Source organism: Muntiacus reevesi, chromosome 1 (assembly GCF_963930625.1).
Source record: "Muntiacus reevesi chromosome 1, mMunRee1.1, whole genome shotgun sequence".
NCBI lineage: Eukaryota > Metazoa > Chordata > Mammalia > Artiodactyla > Cervidae > Muntiacus > Muntiacus reevesi.
Window position 1 is genome coordinate 104,854,180 of NC_089249.1, and position 17,741 is coordinate 104,871,920.

General features: G+C 37.4%; 1 protein-coding gene across 1 annotated transcript in view; it reads left to right on the forward strand.

Annotated features, from left to right (window-relative positions):
• The window catches only part of FRRS1 (ferric chelate reductase 1), a 73,343-nt gene that overhangs the window by 53,671 nt on the left and 1,931 nt on the right, over positions 1-17,741 (forward strand). Inside the window, exons 10-15 of the mRNA XM_065908176.1 lie at positions 4,691-4,804; positions 6,340-6,452; positions 9,221-9,307; positions 15,935-16,032; positions 16,274-16,332; positions 17,477-17,620. Coding sequence (XP_065764248.1) covers positions 4,691-4,804; positions 6,340-6,452; positions 9,221-9,307; positions 15,935-16,032; positions 16,274-16,332; positions 17,477-17,620 — 615 coding nt within the window. The remainder of the gene's footprint in view (positions 1-4,690; positions 4,805-6,339; positions 6,453-9,220; positions 9,308-15,934; positions 16,033-16,273; positions 16,333-17,476; positions 17,621-17,741) is intronic.

Here is a 17,741-nt window from a genome sequence, read left to right on the forward strand (position 1 = left end):
AAAACCATAGCTTTGACTATGTGGACCTTGTAGGCTAAGTGATGTTTTTGCTTTTTAATATACTGTCTAGCCCTATCATAGCTTTCCTTCCAACAAGCAATCGTCTTTTAATTTCATGGGTGCCGTCACCATCCTCAGTGATTCTGGACCCAAGAAAATAAAGTCTATTACTGTTTCCACTTTTTCTCTATCTGCTTGCCATGAAGTGATAGGAGCATATGCCATGATCTTAGTTTTTTGAATGTTCTGAAGAGTTTTAAGCCACCGTTTTCACTCTCCTCTTTCAACCTTATCAAGAGGCTCTTTAGTTCCTCTTTACTTTCTGCCATTAGAGTGGTATCATCTGTATATCTGAGGTTATTGATGTTTCTGATGGCAATCTTGATTCCAGCTTGTGATTCATCTAGCCTGGCATTTCATGTAATGTACTCTGCATATAAAATAAATAACAAGCAGGGTGACAACATACAGCCTTGATGTTCTCCTTTCCCAATTTTGAACCAGTCCATTGTCCCAGTCCATTTGTTGTCTTGTCATGTGTATGTGGATCATTTATATGCTGCACTCTGCTTAAAAACAGTGAGACTTTGTGAGGTTGAAACCATTTTTCAGAGCAATCATATCTCTGTAACCCATGTAAACACAAATAGAACAAGGTCATCCTGGGCAAGTTTGACAAGCTCTATTGTTTAGTAATGCAGACTGAAGGTCAGAGGGAATGTGATGCTGAATCAGAAGCTTCTGATGATTCTTACAGACTATGTCAAGCTCCAAAGGATACTACGTTATTAGTAAAAACAGAAAAATTAACCAGTTTCTTCATCCAAATATGCAAAAGTGATTTAGTAAAAGTGATCAATATTAATATACAGATGAAATTGCTTAATGTTTCCAGATTTCAGATAACTTTTCAGATTTTCATTTTCTACTAATTTTTCTTGTTATCCTTATATTTGGTGTTAAACTGGCATATAGCCATCTTTCGGTTCTTTTTCTAATTGCTGAGTTGTTCTATTTTTTTACCTTTTCACAGGAAATTTAGCTCTCTTTTCTGGGTATCCACAGTGCTTGTAGATTAGAATCTGAAACATTCAGAAAGCAGATAGCTGAATATTGTCACATTTCTTTACATCATGCTGTTCAGTCACTAAGTCAAACCATAGCTTTGACTATATGGATCTTTGTTGACCAAATGATGTCTTTGTTTTTTAATACCCCGTCTAGGTTTGTCATAGCTATTCTTCCAAGTTACTAAATCATCATGATTACATGACTGTTAAACATTCATGTCTGCTAAATGCAGTGAACAAAATGGTATAAATGTTTACCCAATTCCTTTGTAAACAAGGTTGTTTTGCACAGTAATAACAAATGGAATTAATGCAATACACAGTGTTAGTGAGGAAAATTTCTCTGTAAATAAATTATTCTATTTATTTAAATATATTCTGATTTTTTTCAGCACACATTTGCAAACTGGATCAGTGAAAAAAAAACAAGATATATATTTTACTTTAAGAAGAAAAATTTGAGAAATGACCCACAATGGGAGAAATCACCTAGGAAAAGGGATCAGAAGAAAACAAAAGATAATTGAGAGTTAAAAATATTGTCATATTTAGTAAAACCCATTTAAAACCTTGTTCTAACTGCTATTTTACCCCCAGAAAGCTTTGTCTTATCATGAAATAAGCCATCATGTGAAATGCTGAGTCTGAACTGAGACAGAACTCATCTGCGTAAATAAGTTATTCACAATTAGAAAATCTACAACTGAAATAATTAATGAAGCAGAGACCCCAGTATCACATGACGTATTATTTTGGGAATTTAGGAATAATACTGTAGGAAGTGATGTGAAAGCATTGTATGCATATGCTCAGTTGTGTCTGTCTCTTTGTGACCCTATGGACTGTAGACCGCGAGGTTCCTCCGTCCATGGGATTATCCAGGCAAGAATTCTGAAGTGAGTCGCCATTTCCTTCTTCAGGGGATCTTCCTGACCCAAGGATTGAACTTTCATCTCCTGCATTGCAGGCAGATTCTTAACCATTGAGCCATCAGGATGCTAAACATGAACTCAGTGTCCCTTAAAGCAAAACACCAAATTTATAATGGAGCCACGCAATGGAACACCAAATTATATGGATCTCTGCTTTAATGAAGGTTAAGTTCATGTTAGTCCATGGCTCCATGGCACTTCAGTTTAAAAACACTTTTCTTCCAACTTGACTCTCAGGCTGTTCAGATTGTGGTTTGGTTTTTATCACTACCACTGTACTAATGCAATATTTTTAGATTCTTCAAAGCCTTCCTTGTCATTTTCAATAGTTTTTTTTTTCATTATCTTCTATTTGACATTTTTGTAACTTTTGAGAGCTATTGTCTCCTTTTTCTTGACACTAGTCTCCAGGTATTCACTATAAAAACTTCTCATTTTCTGTTTTACCTCTGATTTTCTCTGGTATAACAAGACATGATATAATTGTATTCACCAAATGAATAACCAGGTGTCCAAACACTAGTTTTTGAACAGTCCATTTTTTCTTTACTGTTTCTAAAGGCTCTTTATCATACACTAAAAACTGTCAGTAAATCACATTATTTCTAATTTATTCTTCCATTGATCTATTTGTCTATTACTGTACTGTTTGAATAATAGGTTGTAAGTTTTGATAAAACATGATTCCCCTCCTAGCCTTCTTCTTCTTTTTTTTTTTTTTTTTTTTTTTAGGAATTCTTGCCTCCTCTTTGTGCATCTGCTCTTCTAGATTAAGTTTAGAAATGATTTGTCAAGTTTCACTAAAAATCTTATTGGGTTTATGATTGGAATTGACATTAGTAGCCCTCATTTTCTTTCTTTTCTTGTTTCACTGCATTTCTTACTTCTCCCAGAAAAGTGTGGAATGATAGCGTAATATGGCAAGTATTCTTGTCTCATCCCTGATTTTTATGCGATTGCTTCTAATATCCAGTATTGTGTCCTGTTTACTGTATTTTTCTGGGGGATATATTTTATTGTGTTTAGGAATTATTGTGTTCCTACCTTTACAAAGAGTTCTTGTCATGGATGTGTGCTGAATTTCATCTACTGTCTTTTAGGCAGCAATTGAGATGATAGTTTATCGTTACTTTTGTATATTTCTGAACAGTGAACAATTCTCACTTTCCTGGGATGAAAGTGCTTGGTCATGTCTTATTATTCCCTTAATGCAGATTAATATAATTCACTAATGTTTTATTTAAGCTTTTTGCATCTATATTCATAAATGCTTTTGGTGTGAGTTTGTGTGTGTGCATGCCTGCCTCATGTTGGTTTCAGTGTTATGCTAATCTTATAGAAAAAACTCAAGAAGAGTTTAAATAAATATGAATTTTTGAAGTTAAAAATTTTTTTAAGTTGTATGATAGGATTCATTCACATAACAGCCTGAGACTTAGGGATGGAAATATTTGACTAATTAAATAAAATTTTATTGTTATTATTCTCCAGATTTGCTACTACTTTGATCAGTTTTTGTAATTCTAGATTTTCTTAGAAATTCATTCACTTCAGTTAGATTTTGAAATATTTTTGGCTGACTTAATGTATATAGCATTTTTATATAATTTTAAGGAATATCTTCATATCAGCAGCTATGCCACTGTTTTCATTTCTAATATTGTTTGTGACTTTTTTTGTGGTCAGATTTATCAAAAACTCAATTTTATTGGCTTTTACAGAATTAATTTTTCTCATTTTTAGACTTACTAGTTTGTTAATTTCATTCATTTATTTTTAATCCATCTTCTTTTCTGGTTTCCTAGGTTGTGTTTTGTAGTTTTAAATGCATCTTGAATTAAATTATTTACTTCAAGTTTTCTTAAATTTTTTTAAGAAAATGCTTTAGAATGTTTAAAAACTTTTGAATAGTACCTTGATTACATCACCTATGTTTTGATATAAAGTGCCTTCATTGTTATTTGTTTAAAAACGTTTGTAATTTTAGTTTTGACTTCCTATGTATCCTAAGGATTATTTAGAAGAGTTTTATAAATATCTAGCTGGACCGCTTTTTCCTAGCTTTGTTTTGTTAATTTTTATTTTGCTTAATTTTAGTTAGATAAATAACCTATATACATATTTCTTTTTGGAAGTCACTGAGGTGTAGTCTGTGGTCTAATACTTACTTGAGACAAGGATTTATACCATATCAAATTTCTTAATTATTTTAATTCTTTTTGACACTTGTATTCTGAAAATTATGTATGCTCCATAATTTGTTTACTCATTCTTCTGATGATGGACATTTAGCTTGATTGAATTTGTTTGGCCAAGAAATGTTTCTATGAACACTCTTGTAAATATATCTTTGGTTAAAAAGGGAATATTTCTGTAGGATAGATTCCCAGAATGGACACACATCCATTCATAGTGACATAAACAAACTAGCTGGGATAATTCTATACATTATAGATTTTATTTTATAAATAATGAATATTATTATAATATATTAAGACTATATATATTAATATTATATCAATACATGTTGCATATTAATATAATATCAGTATATAATATTATATATCATCTCTACTGAAATTTATTTTTTATTACCTTAAGAAATTTTGTTTTCAAGCCACGTCATTGTCTCTCCATTCCTTCTCTCCTAAGAAAGTAATTCATCTTCATTTTTTTTTTAAATTTCAGGTCGAATTCATAAGCATTCTCAGCAACCTTTGATTACATATGAAAAATACAATGTGACAGGCGATCCAAAGAACATAGGAGGATCCCGTTCTTTACTCCTTCTGAAGGTTCATGGTAAGTTACATGTATAGTGTTAGTAATACTTTGTGGAATAAATTTAATGCTGGCTAGATTGAGAATGGTAACAGGCACAATTTAGCAAATATCCATAAATCTTCTAAGTTTAGGCAACAACATTTGCAGGTAGCATTAGGTATATTAATGTTTGCTATTTTGTCACAAAAAGAGAGTAGGGATATTTCAGTGGTTTTAACCTTGACTTATATTGAAATCACCAGTGAAGCTTTTAAGACATTTATCAATAGAATTTTTAAAAAGTCCACTAGTTGTTTCTAATTGCAGCCAGGATTGAGTATTATTGGGTGAATTAACTTTTATGAGACTTTAATTATACCATTTATTAAAATAAACGGTAATAAATTAGTTTGTGATTGTGATTGTTTAATTATAACAGTAGTTTGGCTTCAAAGCTTCCCTGGTGGGTTATATGGTAAATAATCTGCCTGCAATACTGGAGACCCGTGTTTGATTCCTGGGTTGGGAAGATCCCCTGGAAAAGGGAATGGCAACCCACTCCAGGACTCTTGCCTGGAGAATCCCATGGACAGAGGAGCCTGGTAGGTTATAGTCCATGGGGTTGCAAAGAGTCAGACACAACTGAGCAACTAACACTTTCACTTGGTTTCAAAGATGTAATTTTTGTTGTTGTTGAAGAACTGGTCAATTTACAAGTATTTGAGGTATCTAAAGTAACTCAGTGCTGTATTATGTATCACATACTTAAAATGAAGGGAATCAAGTTGGAAGAGCAGTAGCCTAGAAATAAGGCTCTGATGTACTCTGGTTGTACAAGTAGAAATTGATCCCATTTGAAAAACGGTCCAGTTATTGTTGAAAAATGAGGTTAAAAATAGGAGAATAGTGTAAGTATATACTGTACTCTACTTTTATAAAATATTAATACTGGCAGGGAACTTTCCTTAATTGGTGTATTTCCTTTATATACTCCAGAATTATTCATTCTAGTGGGAGTTTCAGTAAAACTTGAAAATATCTTTATTGTTGTTATTTCACTTCTACTAGTAGTTCTAGTTGAGCAGTAATTGGATTCAGAAATAATGCGCCTATATGTTTTCCATTATTTTTAGGAGTAAAATGTGAGAAGATTCTGAGAAAGCTATAGACAGGCTGTATCAGTGTAATGATTAAGAGCACAATTAATTAAAAAAAGACTGGGTTCAAATTCTGACTTATAACCTTGGGCAAGTTACTTACCTTCTCTATGCTTTCCTTCCCCATATAACTAAACTGGAATAATAATTGTAAATATTTTATAGGAATTGTTAAGATCAGTTAGATTGATATGCATAAAGTACTTGGAGACAGTGCCTGGCATGAAATAAGAGCTTTGGAAGTGTTGGCTGTTAGAAGTAGTAGTGGTGATAAAAGCATTGATATTTAGATTGTATTTATTATGTCAGCTGAATGTATTTTGTTGACTGTTTACATTTTCTAAGCATTTGGATTGATCATTTAAGAAATAGCTTAATTAGATTGTGTTGTCAACCATTGCACTTTCTCCCCTGTAGGTGCCTTAATGTTTGTGGCATGGATGACTACTGTTAGTGTAGGTGTACTGATTGCCCGGTTCTTCAAACCTGTTTGGTCAAAGGCTTTATTTGGTGATGCAGCTTGGTTTCAGGTAGGTGCAGAAATAGTTTAATGCAATTTCCACATTACTTGAATGTTGCAACATGAAAACATATGAAATCAGTGGATTTTTGGGTGGTTATAGTTGTAATTTTGGATTCTTTGTAATCTCTTTTTGCCCTTTGGTTTCCTAACCAACTAAGAATGGACACAAGATACTTGATGGAGATAAAAATAAAGACAGCTTTATGAAGGAGCAGGCTGAGCTGGAGAACGTATCATCACCATGTGTGTTTCTTTGGAACACAGACCTTGAGTTTATGTAATATGATCTTGAGTTACCTGTCTAGTTGCAAAAGATTAGAAGAGCATTCACCAACTTCATTGATACAGATGGGTCCAAGAAGGCAGTGCATGCATGCTCAGTCGTGTCTGACTTTCTGCGACCCCATAGACTGGTAGCCCACCAGGCTCTGCTGTCCATGGGGATTCTCTAGGCAAGAAAATTGGAGTGGGTTATCATTTCCTTCTCCAGGGGATCTTCCTGACCCTGGGATCAAACCTGCATCTCTTGCATCTCTTGCATTAACAGGTGGGTTCTTTATTAGCTGAGCAATCAGGAAAGCCCAGGAAGGCAGAAGGGCAGAAGAAAGAAACTGGTTACTCACTATGCTGCAGAGCAGCAGTCTGTCTTTTGGTTGATGGGCTAGTGAAGGTTAGGCAGTCTCTAGCTCATCAGTCAGTTCAGTTTAGTCACTCAGTCGTGTCTGACTCTTTGTGACCCCATGGACTACAGCATGCCAGGCTTCCCTGTCCATCACCAACTTCTGGAGTTTACTCAAACTCATGTCCATCAAGTCAGTGATGCCATCCAGCCATCTCATCCTCTGTTGTCCCCTTCTCCTCCCGCCTTCAGTCTTTCCCAGCATCAGGGTCTTTTCAAATGAGTCAGCTCTTGGCATCAGGTGGGCAAAGTATTGGAGTTTCAGCTTTAACATCAGTCCTTCCAATGAACACCTAGGACTGATCTTTAGGATGGACTGGTTGGATCTTCTTGCAGTCCAAGGGATTCTCAAGAGTCTTCTCTAAAACCACAGTTCAAAAGCATCAATTCTTTGGCACTCAGCTTTCTTTATATTCCAACACTCATATCCATACCTGACTACTTGAAAAACCATAGCTTTGACTAGATGGGCCTTTGTTGGCAAAGTAATGTTTTTGCTTTTTAATATGCTATCTAGGTTGGTCATAACTTTTCTTCCAAGGAGCAAGTGCTTTTTAATTTCATGGCTGCCGTCACCATCTGCAGTGATTTTGAAGCCCCCCCAAAATAAAGTCTGTCACTGATTCTACTGTTTCCCCATCTATTTGCAATGAAGTAATGGAACCAGATGCCATGATCTTAGTTTTCTTAGTTTTCTGAATGTTGAGTTTCAAGCCGGCTTTCTCACTCTCCTCTTTCACTTTCATCGAGAGGTTCTTTAGTTCTTCTTCACTTTCTGCCATAAGGGTGGTGTCATCTGCATATCTGAGGTTATTGATATTTCTCCCGGCAATCTTGAAGCCAGCTTGTGCTTCATCCAGTCCAGCGTTTCTCATGATATACTGTGCATATAAATTAAATAAGCAGGGTGACAATATACAGCCTTGACTCAACAGTCAAGATCATGTATTCCCTGTGTAGGTGGGAAGAGAAACTGAAAGTGTCCCTTTTCATGCTGTCCCTTCCCTCGGGGATGAGGAGGCAGTCTTTTAGTAGAAACACGGGCAAGGGTCAATAAATACCCCTCAGAACAAAATAAAACAAACCTTACCTTTCATTTGTCATGGAGTATGGATATTTGCATATACAGTGGAAGATCAACAAATATGTGTTGAGATAGAATGTGCATGTCTGCTTGTAGAAAAAAATATTGCTTACTGTAACAGTTTTGACTTTAGAATAAGGTATTCTTGAAACTTCATATAAATTTGTAGCTTTTAAGATTTGTCTTGTCTAATATCATTTCTCAGTTTTGGCCGGCAGTGTTAATCTGTTTTATTTGCCATCACTGCTGACTGCCGTATGTCTTGCTCCTGTCTGTCTCTGCCTTTCATTGTTCTCTCTCTCTTTTTCCTCTTCTCATGTGGATATTCCCAACTGGAAAACTTTTCGTCTCCCTTTCAACGAATTCAAGTTCCCCACTGTCTTCAAAGCTATAATATCTGCACATATTGCCTGACTATCGGTCCTACTTTCTGGTGACTATATATGTGTGTATATCTGTACCATATATAGTGACCATAGGTCTTACATTCTCTGGGGTAGTTTTGGTTTGCACCAGTTATCTTGAAATAACCCACTATCAGTGTCCATTTTCACTCTCAGTATTCTCCTTGTTTGAATAATGAATTAGACATTTCAAATATGTTTCTCTTATCTGTGCAATTAAATCCCAAGCTCCCCAGGAAACAGTACTTTCTGTTTCCTTGCAGTTTCATTGTATGTAACCAGGGTACTTGGTGGTAGAACTTAATAAATGTGTTTGGAAGGAAATGAGTTTGGCAAGTAAGTGCTCTCTGTGTGTGAAAATATCCATTCCTGCTGTTTTGTGCAGGTGAAGTCTTGGCAGATGCTTCTGAGTGATGAGGTTGGCAGCTTAGACTTTTCTTTAAAGTTCAATGTTATAGTAAGATTTTTTTTAGCTGACAACAAATTGTGGTTATATGTCAACTGAATGGATGCCTTCTGTGGATCTCACCCTGTGATCTTCATGGTTACACCAGCTTCTTTCTCTTTTGCAGTTATCTCTCTTCTCATTTATCATTTCACTCTTGCAGGTACATCGAACTCTCATGCTCACTACTTCTGCCCTCACCTTTATTGCTTTTCTTCTGCCTTTTATTTACAGAGGAGGCTGGAACTGGGTAAGTAGATCTTAAACAGAATGTTTTTTATTATAGTTATATGTTTAATATTCAGTTTGATGCCAAAGGAGATTGCTGTTTTTTTCCTCAGATGATGCATAAAAAGATATATCTTCATGTCCCTCTTTCTCTCCTTTTTGAATCATCTGATGAGTGTTTCACATGGTTTGTGTCAGGGGTGGAGTTAGAATGTCAGTGCAGATTACTTGGTAGTGGAATGTATTTTTAGATGGTCTCAAATTTTAAATATATATTATGTAACTTTAATGAGTTTTCTCACTATAGAATGGTGAAAGTTGAAAGCGTATCCAAGGAACATGAACACTTTAAGTAATTTTCTCTAATACTGTGACTATCACTGTTAACTTTTGTTGTATTCCTACTATGTGAGGAGAGATAAGAAAGCCTTCCTCAGCCGTTAATGCAAAGAAATAGAGGAAAAAAACACAATGGGAAAGACTAGAGATCTCTTCAAGAAAATTAGAGATACCAAGAGAACATTTCATGCAAAGATGGGTTTGATAAAGGACAGAAATGGTATGGACTTAACAGAAGCAGAAGATATTAAGAAGAGGTGGCAAGAATACACAGAAGAACTGTACAAAAAAGATCTTCACGACCCAGATAATCACGATGGTGTGGTCACTCACCTAGAGCCAGACATCCTGGAATGTGAAGTCAAGTGGGCCTTAGGAAGCATCACTACAAACAAAGCTAGTAGAAGTGATGGAATTCCAGTTGAGCTATTTCAAATCCTACAAGATGATGCTGTGAAAGTGCTGCACTCAATATGCCAGCAAATTTGGAAAACTCAGCAGTGGCCACAGGACTGGAAAAGATCAATTTTCATTCTAATCCCAAAGAAAGGCAATCCCAAAGAATGCTCAAACTACTGCACAATTGCACTCATCTCAGATGGTAAAGTGTCTGCCCACAATGCAGGAGACCTGGGTTCAATTCCTGGGTAGGAAAGATCTCCTAGAGAAGGAAATGGCAACCCACTCCAGTATTCTTGCCTGGAAAATCTCATGGATGGAGAAGCCTGGTAGGCTACAGCCCACAGGGTCACAAAGAGTCGGACACGACTGAGCGACTTCACTTCACATCACTTCACACGCTAGTAATGTAATTCTCAAAATTCTCCAAGCCAGGCTTCAGCAATACGTGAACTGTGAACTTCCAGATGTTCAAGCTGGTTTTAGAAAAGGCAGAGGAACCAGAGATCAAATTGCCAACATCCGCTGGATCATCGAAAAAGCAAGAGAGTTCCAAAAAAACATCTATTTCTGCTTTATTGACTATGCCAAAGCCTTTGGCTGTGAGGATCACAATAAGCTGTGGAAAATTCTGAAAGAGATGGGAATACCAGACCACCTGACCAGCCTCTTGAGAAATCTGTATGCAGGTCAGGAAGCAACAGTTAGAACTGTGCTTGGAACAGCAGACTGGTTTCAAATAGGAAAAGGAGTGCATCAAGGCTGTATATTGTCACCCTTCTTATTTAATGTATATGCAGAGTACATCATGAGAAACGCTAGGCTAGATGAAGCACAAGCTGCAATCAAGATTGCTGGGAGAAATATCAATAACCTCAGATATGCAGATGACACCACCCTTATGGCAGAAAGTGAAGAGGAATTAAAGAGCCTCTTGATGAAAGTGAAAGAGGAGAGTGAAAAAGTTGGCTTAAAGCTCAACATTCAGAAAACTAAGATCATGGTATCTGGTCCCATCACTTCATGGCAAACAGATGGGGAAACAGTGGAAACAGTGACAAACCTTATTTTTTTGGGCTCCAAAATCACTGCAGATGGTGACTATAGCCATGAAATTAAAAGATGCATGCTCCTTGGAAGAAAAGTTATGACCAACCTAGACAGCAGAGACATTACTTTGCAGAGACAAAGCAGAGACATTACTTTGCCAAAAAAGGTCCATCTAGTCAAGGCTCTGGTTTTTCCAGTGGTCATGTATGGATGTGAGAGTTGAACTATAAAGAAAGCTTAGCACCAAAGAATTGATGCTTTTGAACTGTGGTGTTAGAGAAGACTCTTGAGAGTCCCTTGGACTGCAAGGAGATACAACCAGTCCATCCTAAAGGAAATTAGTCCTGAGTGTTCACTGGAAGACTCATGTTGAAGCTGAAACTCCAATTCTTTGGCCACCGTTTATAAAGGACTGACTCGTTGGAAAAAACCCTGATGGTGGGAAAGATTGTAGGTGGGAGAGGGGGACAACAGAGGATGAGATGTCTGGATGGCATCACCAACTCGATGGGCATGAGTTTGAGTAAACTCTGGGAGTTGGTGATGGACAGGGAGTCCTGGCATGCTGTGATTCATGGGGTTGCAAAAAGTCGGACACAACTGAGCGACTGAACTGAACTGAACTGAATTGAGAATCAGAGATGTACCTAAGGTCAGAGTCTGAGTTTCCAGTATACTCTTCTAGTTTAACAGCCAGTCAGAATTTGATATCAAAGTTTAATATTTCAATTTGGGCTGTTGCTATAAGGACAAATATGGATGAATCTTGGGTCATAGCTATTACTAGGAAACCTCCTTCCTGCTTTTTAAGTATTTGTAGACTGGTCAACCGATTTTTTAAAGGAAATTATGAAGATTTTCTGATATGACTTGAGACATTGGCACTTTATTTTCTCCAGGTACTTGAGACAAGTGTAATGCTTACTTTATAAACTTTATAGCTTGTTAGTCTTTGTAGTTGTGACAAGGGTGGTAAAAAGGTAAGAAGCATAATTCTATAGCTGGACCCTTGGATTTGAATCCTCATGTCATCACGGATTACCTGGAACACCTTGGGCAAGTTGCCCAACTTCTCTGTCCCTCAGTTTACTCCAATGAAGACAGTAGAGTATCTATCTCATAGGCTTTCTGAGGGTTGATAGTTAATTAATTGAATGCACTTAAAATAGTTCCTGGCACATTCTAAACATAAGAGAATTTTGTCGCTGCTATTACTATTTTTAATTAGATAGGGACAATTTCCATTTCCAGAGTCCAAGTTGTAACTTATCTGCATAACTGAGTCCACAGTTTGAAAGTTTTTATAGTGCTTGTCTGTCAACTTTTAGTTCCTAAATGCAGAAGCTTCCTATCTTGGCTTAGAAACCATATGGCCTTGTTCTAGGTCACAGGTTTTAGAGCCTACCCAAGCATGGTCATCAGTGACAACAGACTGAGATATCCCTCTATCTAAATATATCATGGATAAGAGCATTTTTGTAATCCTTCTCTTAAGTTTTTAAATGCCATAATTGTGTAAAGTGGTCTACTCCCACTCTCTGTTGATTTGAGCCGACACACATCACTGAGGGAGGAGTATAGCTGAAACTATGAAGATGTTGTGTTGAGGATTTTTCTTGGCTGAGACCTTTGAGTGACTAGGCTCTGTTAAGCCACACGGGTTACTTCTGCTGCTAAGTCACTTCAGTTGTGTCTGACTCTTTGCGACCTCATGGACTGTAGCCCGCCAGGCTCTTCTGTCCATGGGATTCTCCAGGCAAGAATACTGGAGGGGGTTACCATGCCCTCCTCCAGGGGATCTTCCCAACCCGGGGATAGAACCTGCATCTCTTATGTCTTTTGCACTGTCAGGTGTGTTCTTTACCACTAGCATCACCTGGGAAGCCCAAGTCACATGGGTTACAAGGAATCACATAGAACCTTTGGCCCCGGGAAACATAGAGGTCTTAACAAATAATTACAATACACTGGGTTGATTGTTCCTTATATGCAGATACTAACTAGTCTTCAGTTCAGTTCAGTTCAGTTGCTCAGTCAGGTCTGACTCTTTGTGGCCCCATGAACTGCAGCACACCAGGCCTCCCTGTCGATCACCAGCTCCTGGAGTTTACCCAAACTCATTTCCACTGAGTTGGTGATGCCATCCAATCATTTCATCCTCTGTCATCCCCTTCTCCTCCTGCCCTCATTCTTTCCCAGCATCAGGGTCTTTTCAAATTAGTCAGCTCTTAGCATCAGGTGGGCAAAGTATTAGAGTTTCAGCTTCATTATCAGTCCTTCCAATGAACACCCAGGACTGATCTTTAGGATGGACTGGTTGGATCTCCTTGAAGTCCAAGGAATTCTCAAGAGTCTTCTCCAACACCACAGTTCAAAAGCATCAATTCTTCAGTGCTCAGCTTTCTTTATAGTCCAACTGTCACACCCATACATGAATACTGGAAAAACCATAGCCTTGACTAGATGGACGTTTGTTGGCAAAGTAATGTCTCTGCTTTGTAATATGCTATCTAGGTTGGTCATAACTTTCCTTTCAAGGAATAAGCATTTTTTAATTTCATGGCTGCAGTCACCATCTGCAGTGATTTTGGAGCCCCAAAAAATAAAGTCTGACACTGTTTCCACTGTTTCCCCATCTATTTGCTGTAAGTGATGGGACCAGATACCATGATCTTAGTTTTCTGAATGTTGAGCTTTAAGCCAACTTTTTCACTCTCCTCTTTCACTTTCATCAAGAGGCTCTTTAGTTCCTCTTCACTTTTTGCCATAAGGTGGTATCATCTGCATATCTGAGGTTATTTATTTCTCCTGGCAATCTTGATTCCAGCTTGAGCTTCCTCCAGCCCGGCGTTTCTCATGATATACTCCGCATATAAATTAAATAAGCAGGGTGACATTATACAGCCTTGACGTATTCCTTTTCCTATTTGCAACCAGTGTGTTGTTCCATGTCCAGTTCTAACTGTTGCTTCCTGACCTGCATACAGATTTCTCAAGAGGCAGGTCAAGTGGTCTGGTATTCCCATCTCTTTCAGAATTTTCCAGTTTGTTGTGATCCACAGTCAAAGGCTTTGGCATAGTCAATAAAGCAGAAATAGATGTTTTTCTGGAACTCTCCTGCCTTTTCAATGATCCAGTGGATGTTGGCAATTTGATTTCTGGTTCCTCTGCCTTTTCTAAAACCAGCTTGAACATCTGGAAGTTCACCGTTCATATATTGCTGAAGTCTGGCTTGGGGAATTTTGAGCATTACTTTGCAAGCGTGTGAGATGAGCGCAATTGTGTGGTAGTTTGAGCAATCTTTGGCATGCCTTTCTTTGGGATTGGAATGAAAACTAGTCTTTGGTGGGCTTCAGATGGCTGTGCTGGTGTTAGTGGTCATCTAACATACTGGTGGGAGGGGGCAGCATTCCGTCATTAGATTCCATCACAACCATTTATGCATTGTGTGACCTGGGTACATTACTCACCATCTCTGAGCCTCAGTTCCCTCGATTGTGGAAGTGGGATATTGATAACTAACCATCAGGCATCAGAGTGAGCATTAGTGATAATATGTATAAAGTATGTGCCTGGCCAACAAAGGAAACTATAAGCAAGGGAAAAAGACAGCCTTCAGAATGGGAGAAAATAATAGCAAATGAAAGAAACAGACAAAGGATTAATCTCAAAAATATACAAGCAGCTCCTGCAGCTCAATTCCAGAAAAACAAATGACCCAATCAAAAAATGGGCCAAAGAACTAAACAGACATTTCTCCAAAGAAGACATACAGATGGCTAACAAACACATGAAAAGATGCTCAACTCACTCATTATCAGAGAAATGCAAATCAAAACCACAATGAGGTACCATTACACGCCAGTCAGGATGGCTGCTATCCAAAAGTCTACAAGCAATAAATGCTGGAGAGGGTGTGGAGAAAAGGGAACCCTCTTACACTGTCGGTGGGAAAGCAAACTAGCACAGCCACTATGGAGAACAGTGTGGAGATTCCTTAAAAAACTGGAAATAGAACTGCCATATGACCCAGCAATCCCACTCCTGGGCATACACACTGAGGAATCCAGATCTGAAAGAGACACGTGCACCCCAATGTTCATCGCAGCACTGTTTATAATAGCCAGGACATGGAAGCAACCTAGATGCCCATCAGCAGATGAATGGATAAGGAAGCTGTGGTGCATATACACCATGGAATATTACTCAGCCTTTAAAAATCATTCATTTGAATCAGTTCTAATGAGATGGATGAAACTGGAGCCCATTATACAGAGTGAAGTAAGCCAGAAAGATAAACACCAATACAGTATACTAACGCATATATATGGGATTTAAAAAGATGGTAACAATAACCCTATATGCAAGACAGAAATGGAGACACAGATGTACAGAACAGACTTTTAGACTCTATGGGAGAAGGTGAGGGTGGGATGTTCTGAGAGAATAGCATTGAAACAAGTATACTATCAAGGGTGAAACAGATCACCAGCCCAGGTTGGGTGCATGAGACAAGTGCTCAGGGCTGGTGCACTGGGAAGACCCAGAGGGATGGGATGGGGAGGGAGGCAGGAGGGGGGATTGAAATGGGGAACACATGTAAATCCATGACTGATTCATGTCAATGTATGGCAAAAACCACTACAATATTGTAAAGTAATTAGCTTCCAACTAATAAAAATAAATGAAAAAAAAAAAAAGTATGTGCCTGGCATAGACGCTCAGTGAACTGTGTTTATTATTATTTTTAAATGTTTACAGCTAGAGAAAAACCCTAAGAAACTACTTCTGTTGTATTATTTTTAATTTGAGGATTTGGTAGGCAAGATTAAGACCATTAAAATGATATAACTTTGTTCAGCATGCAGGTTATCACCCATACCTTGGTTTTATAGTGATGATTTTAGCAGTTCTTCAGCTTCTTTTGGCAGCTTTCAGACCACCTTTACATGACCCAAGGTACTTGTAATCTTTATTTATAAATGCTCTTTAGGTAGATATCATTAATTGGCAAGCCAATTCCTTTTTGTTTGCATTTTATAAAATTCAAAGGTAAATTATATTTACTTAAAAGGTTTTAAAATGTATTTCAGATACCTGATGCCTAAGCAATAAGGGAAATTACATGTTTTTTATTCTCTTGGGAATTTCTTGTAGTTCCATCTCTTTAAAGAATACTGACTGGTTCTTTATTTGGTAGAAGGAAAATGTTTAACTGGACTCATTGGAGTATGGGAACAGCTGCTAGAATAATAGCAGGTAAGTAATTGCGATGCCACTTATTCATATATAATTGAAAGCTGTTTATACTGCAAATCGTAATTTGGCTTAAATGATTTTTAGATGCATTAGTAAGTGGAGTAATTGGTTATTGAGGAGAAATCAGTCTTAACCATTGAAATCCAGAAAGTAATTTCTAGAGGTAACTATTTAAGCTATTATTTCAGTTTCAAGGTTTTAAAAATGACTTAAAAACCCTCCTTTTAAGACTTTTTTTAGTGTTTGCCTTTGCCAGCAGAATAAACTATGCTGATGACCAAACATATAAGCAACTCAGCTTGAGGGTCTGTCATGGTTTGGGCTGAAATGGGCTTGGGGACCCAGCCCTCTGTCCCCAGGTTTTCTCCATGGGAATGGTACCTTCCAGGGCAAGGTGTTTTTCAAATGTCAAGTATGAGTCTGTAGTATTTTTTAAATTAATTAATTAATTTATTTTAATGGAGGATAATTACTTCACAATATTGTGATGGTTTTTACCATACACCAACATGAATTGGCCACTGGTATATATGTATTCCCCTACCCCCATCCTGAACACCCCCTTCTTGTTCCCTCCCCACCCTATTCTTCTGGGTTGTCGCAGAGCACTGGCTTTGGGTGCCCTGCTTCATGCAACAAACTTGCACTGGCCATCTATTTTACATATGATAATGTATATGTTTTAATACTATTCTCTCAAATCATCCCACCCTCCCCTTCTCCCGCAGAGCCCAGAAGTCTGTTCTTTACATCTGTGTCTCCTTTTGATGCTTTATGTGATAAATACCTAAGCTGATCTCCTGCCCTCAAATTCTACGTTCTGTAGAGATCGTGGAAGGGGAGGTATAGTCAGAAATGGTTTCCATACTTTTTCCCCTTCCTACATTGCAGACTTAAACCATTTTTAAAAGTTTGGGCACCTCTTTTTTTAACAATTGGTAGATTATAATTATAATTTCCCATCTTAGCCTTTCTAGTCTTACAATAAGAACTAAATTAACTACTTGGTCTTAATTATTAATCTAATTCATCTCACAAACTCTTTGAGTATATTTTACTTGATGTAATTCACACATGTATGCACATACATCCATAGTTACCTCTTGAATTATATTTGAATATGTGTATTTTCTTATAAATGTAGTGGCAGCAATGTTCCTGGGAATGGATTTGCCAGGACTGAATCTTCCTGGCCCATGGAAAACCTATGCAATGATTGGATTTGTCGCCTGGCACGTTGGGACAGAGATTATTCTGGAGATACATGCTTACCGACTCTCTAGAAAAGGTAACCTGCTCAAAGAGCAGTGTTGTAGAATCACTTTTATACAAACTGTTGGAATATAATTAGTTTCTTCACACTAATGGTTGACTCTTTCATAGCACCTTACTAAAACTTTGTTTCCATC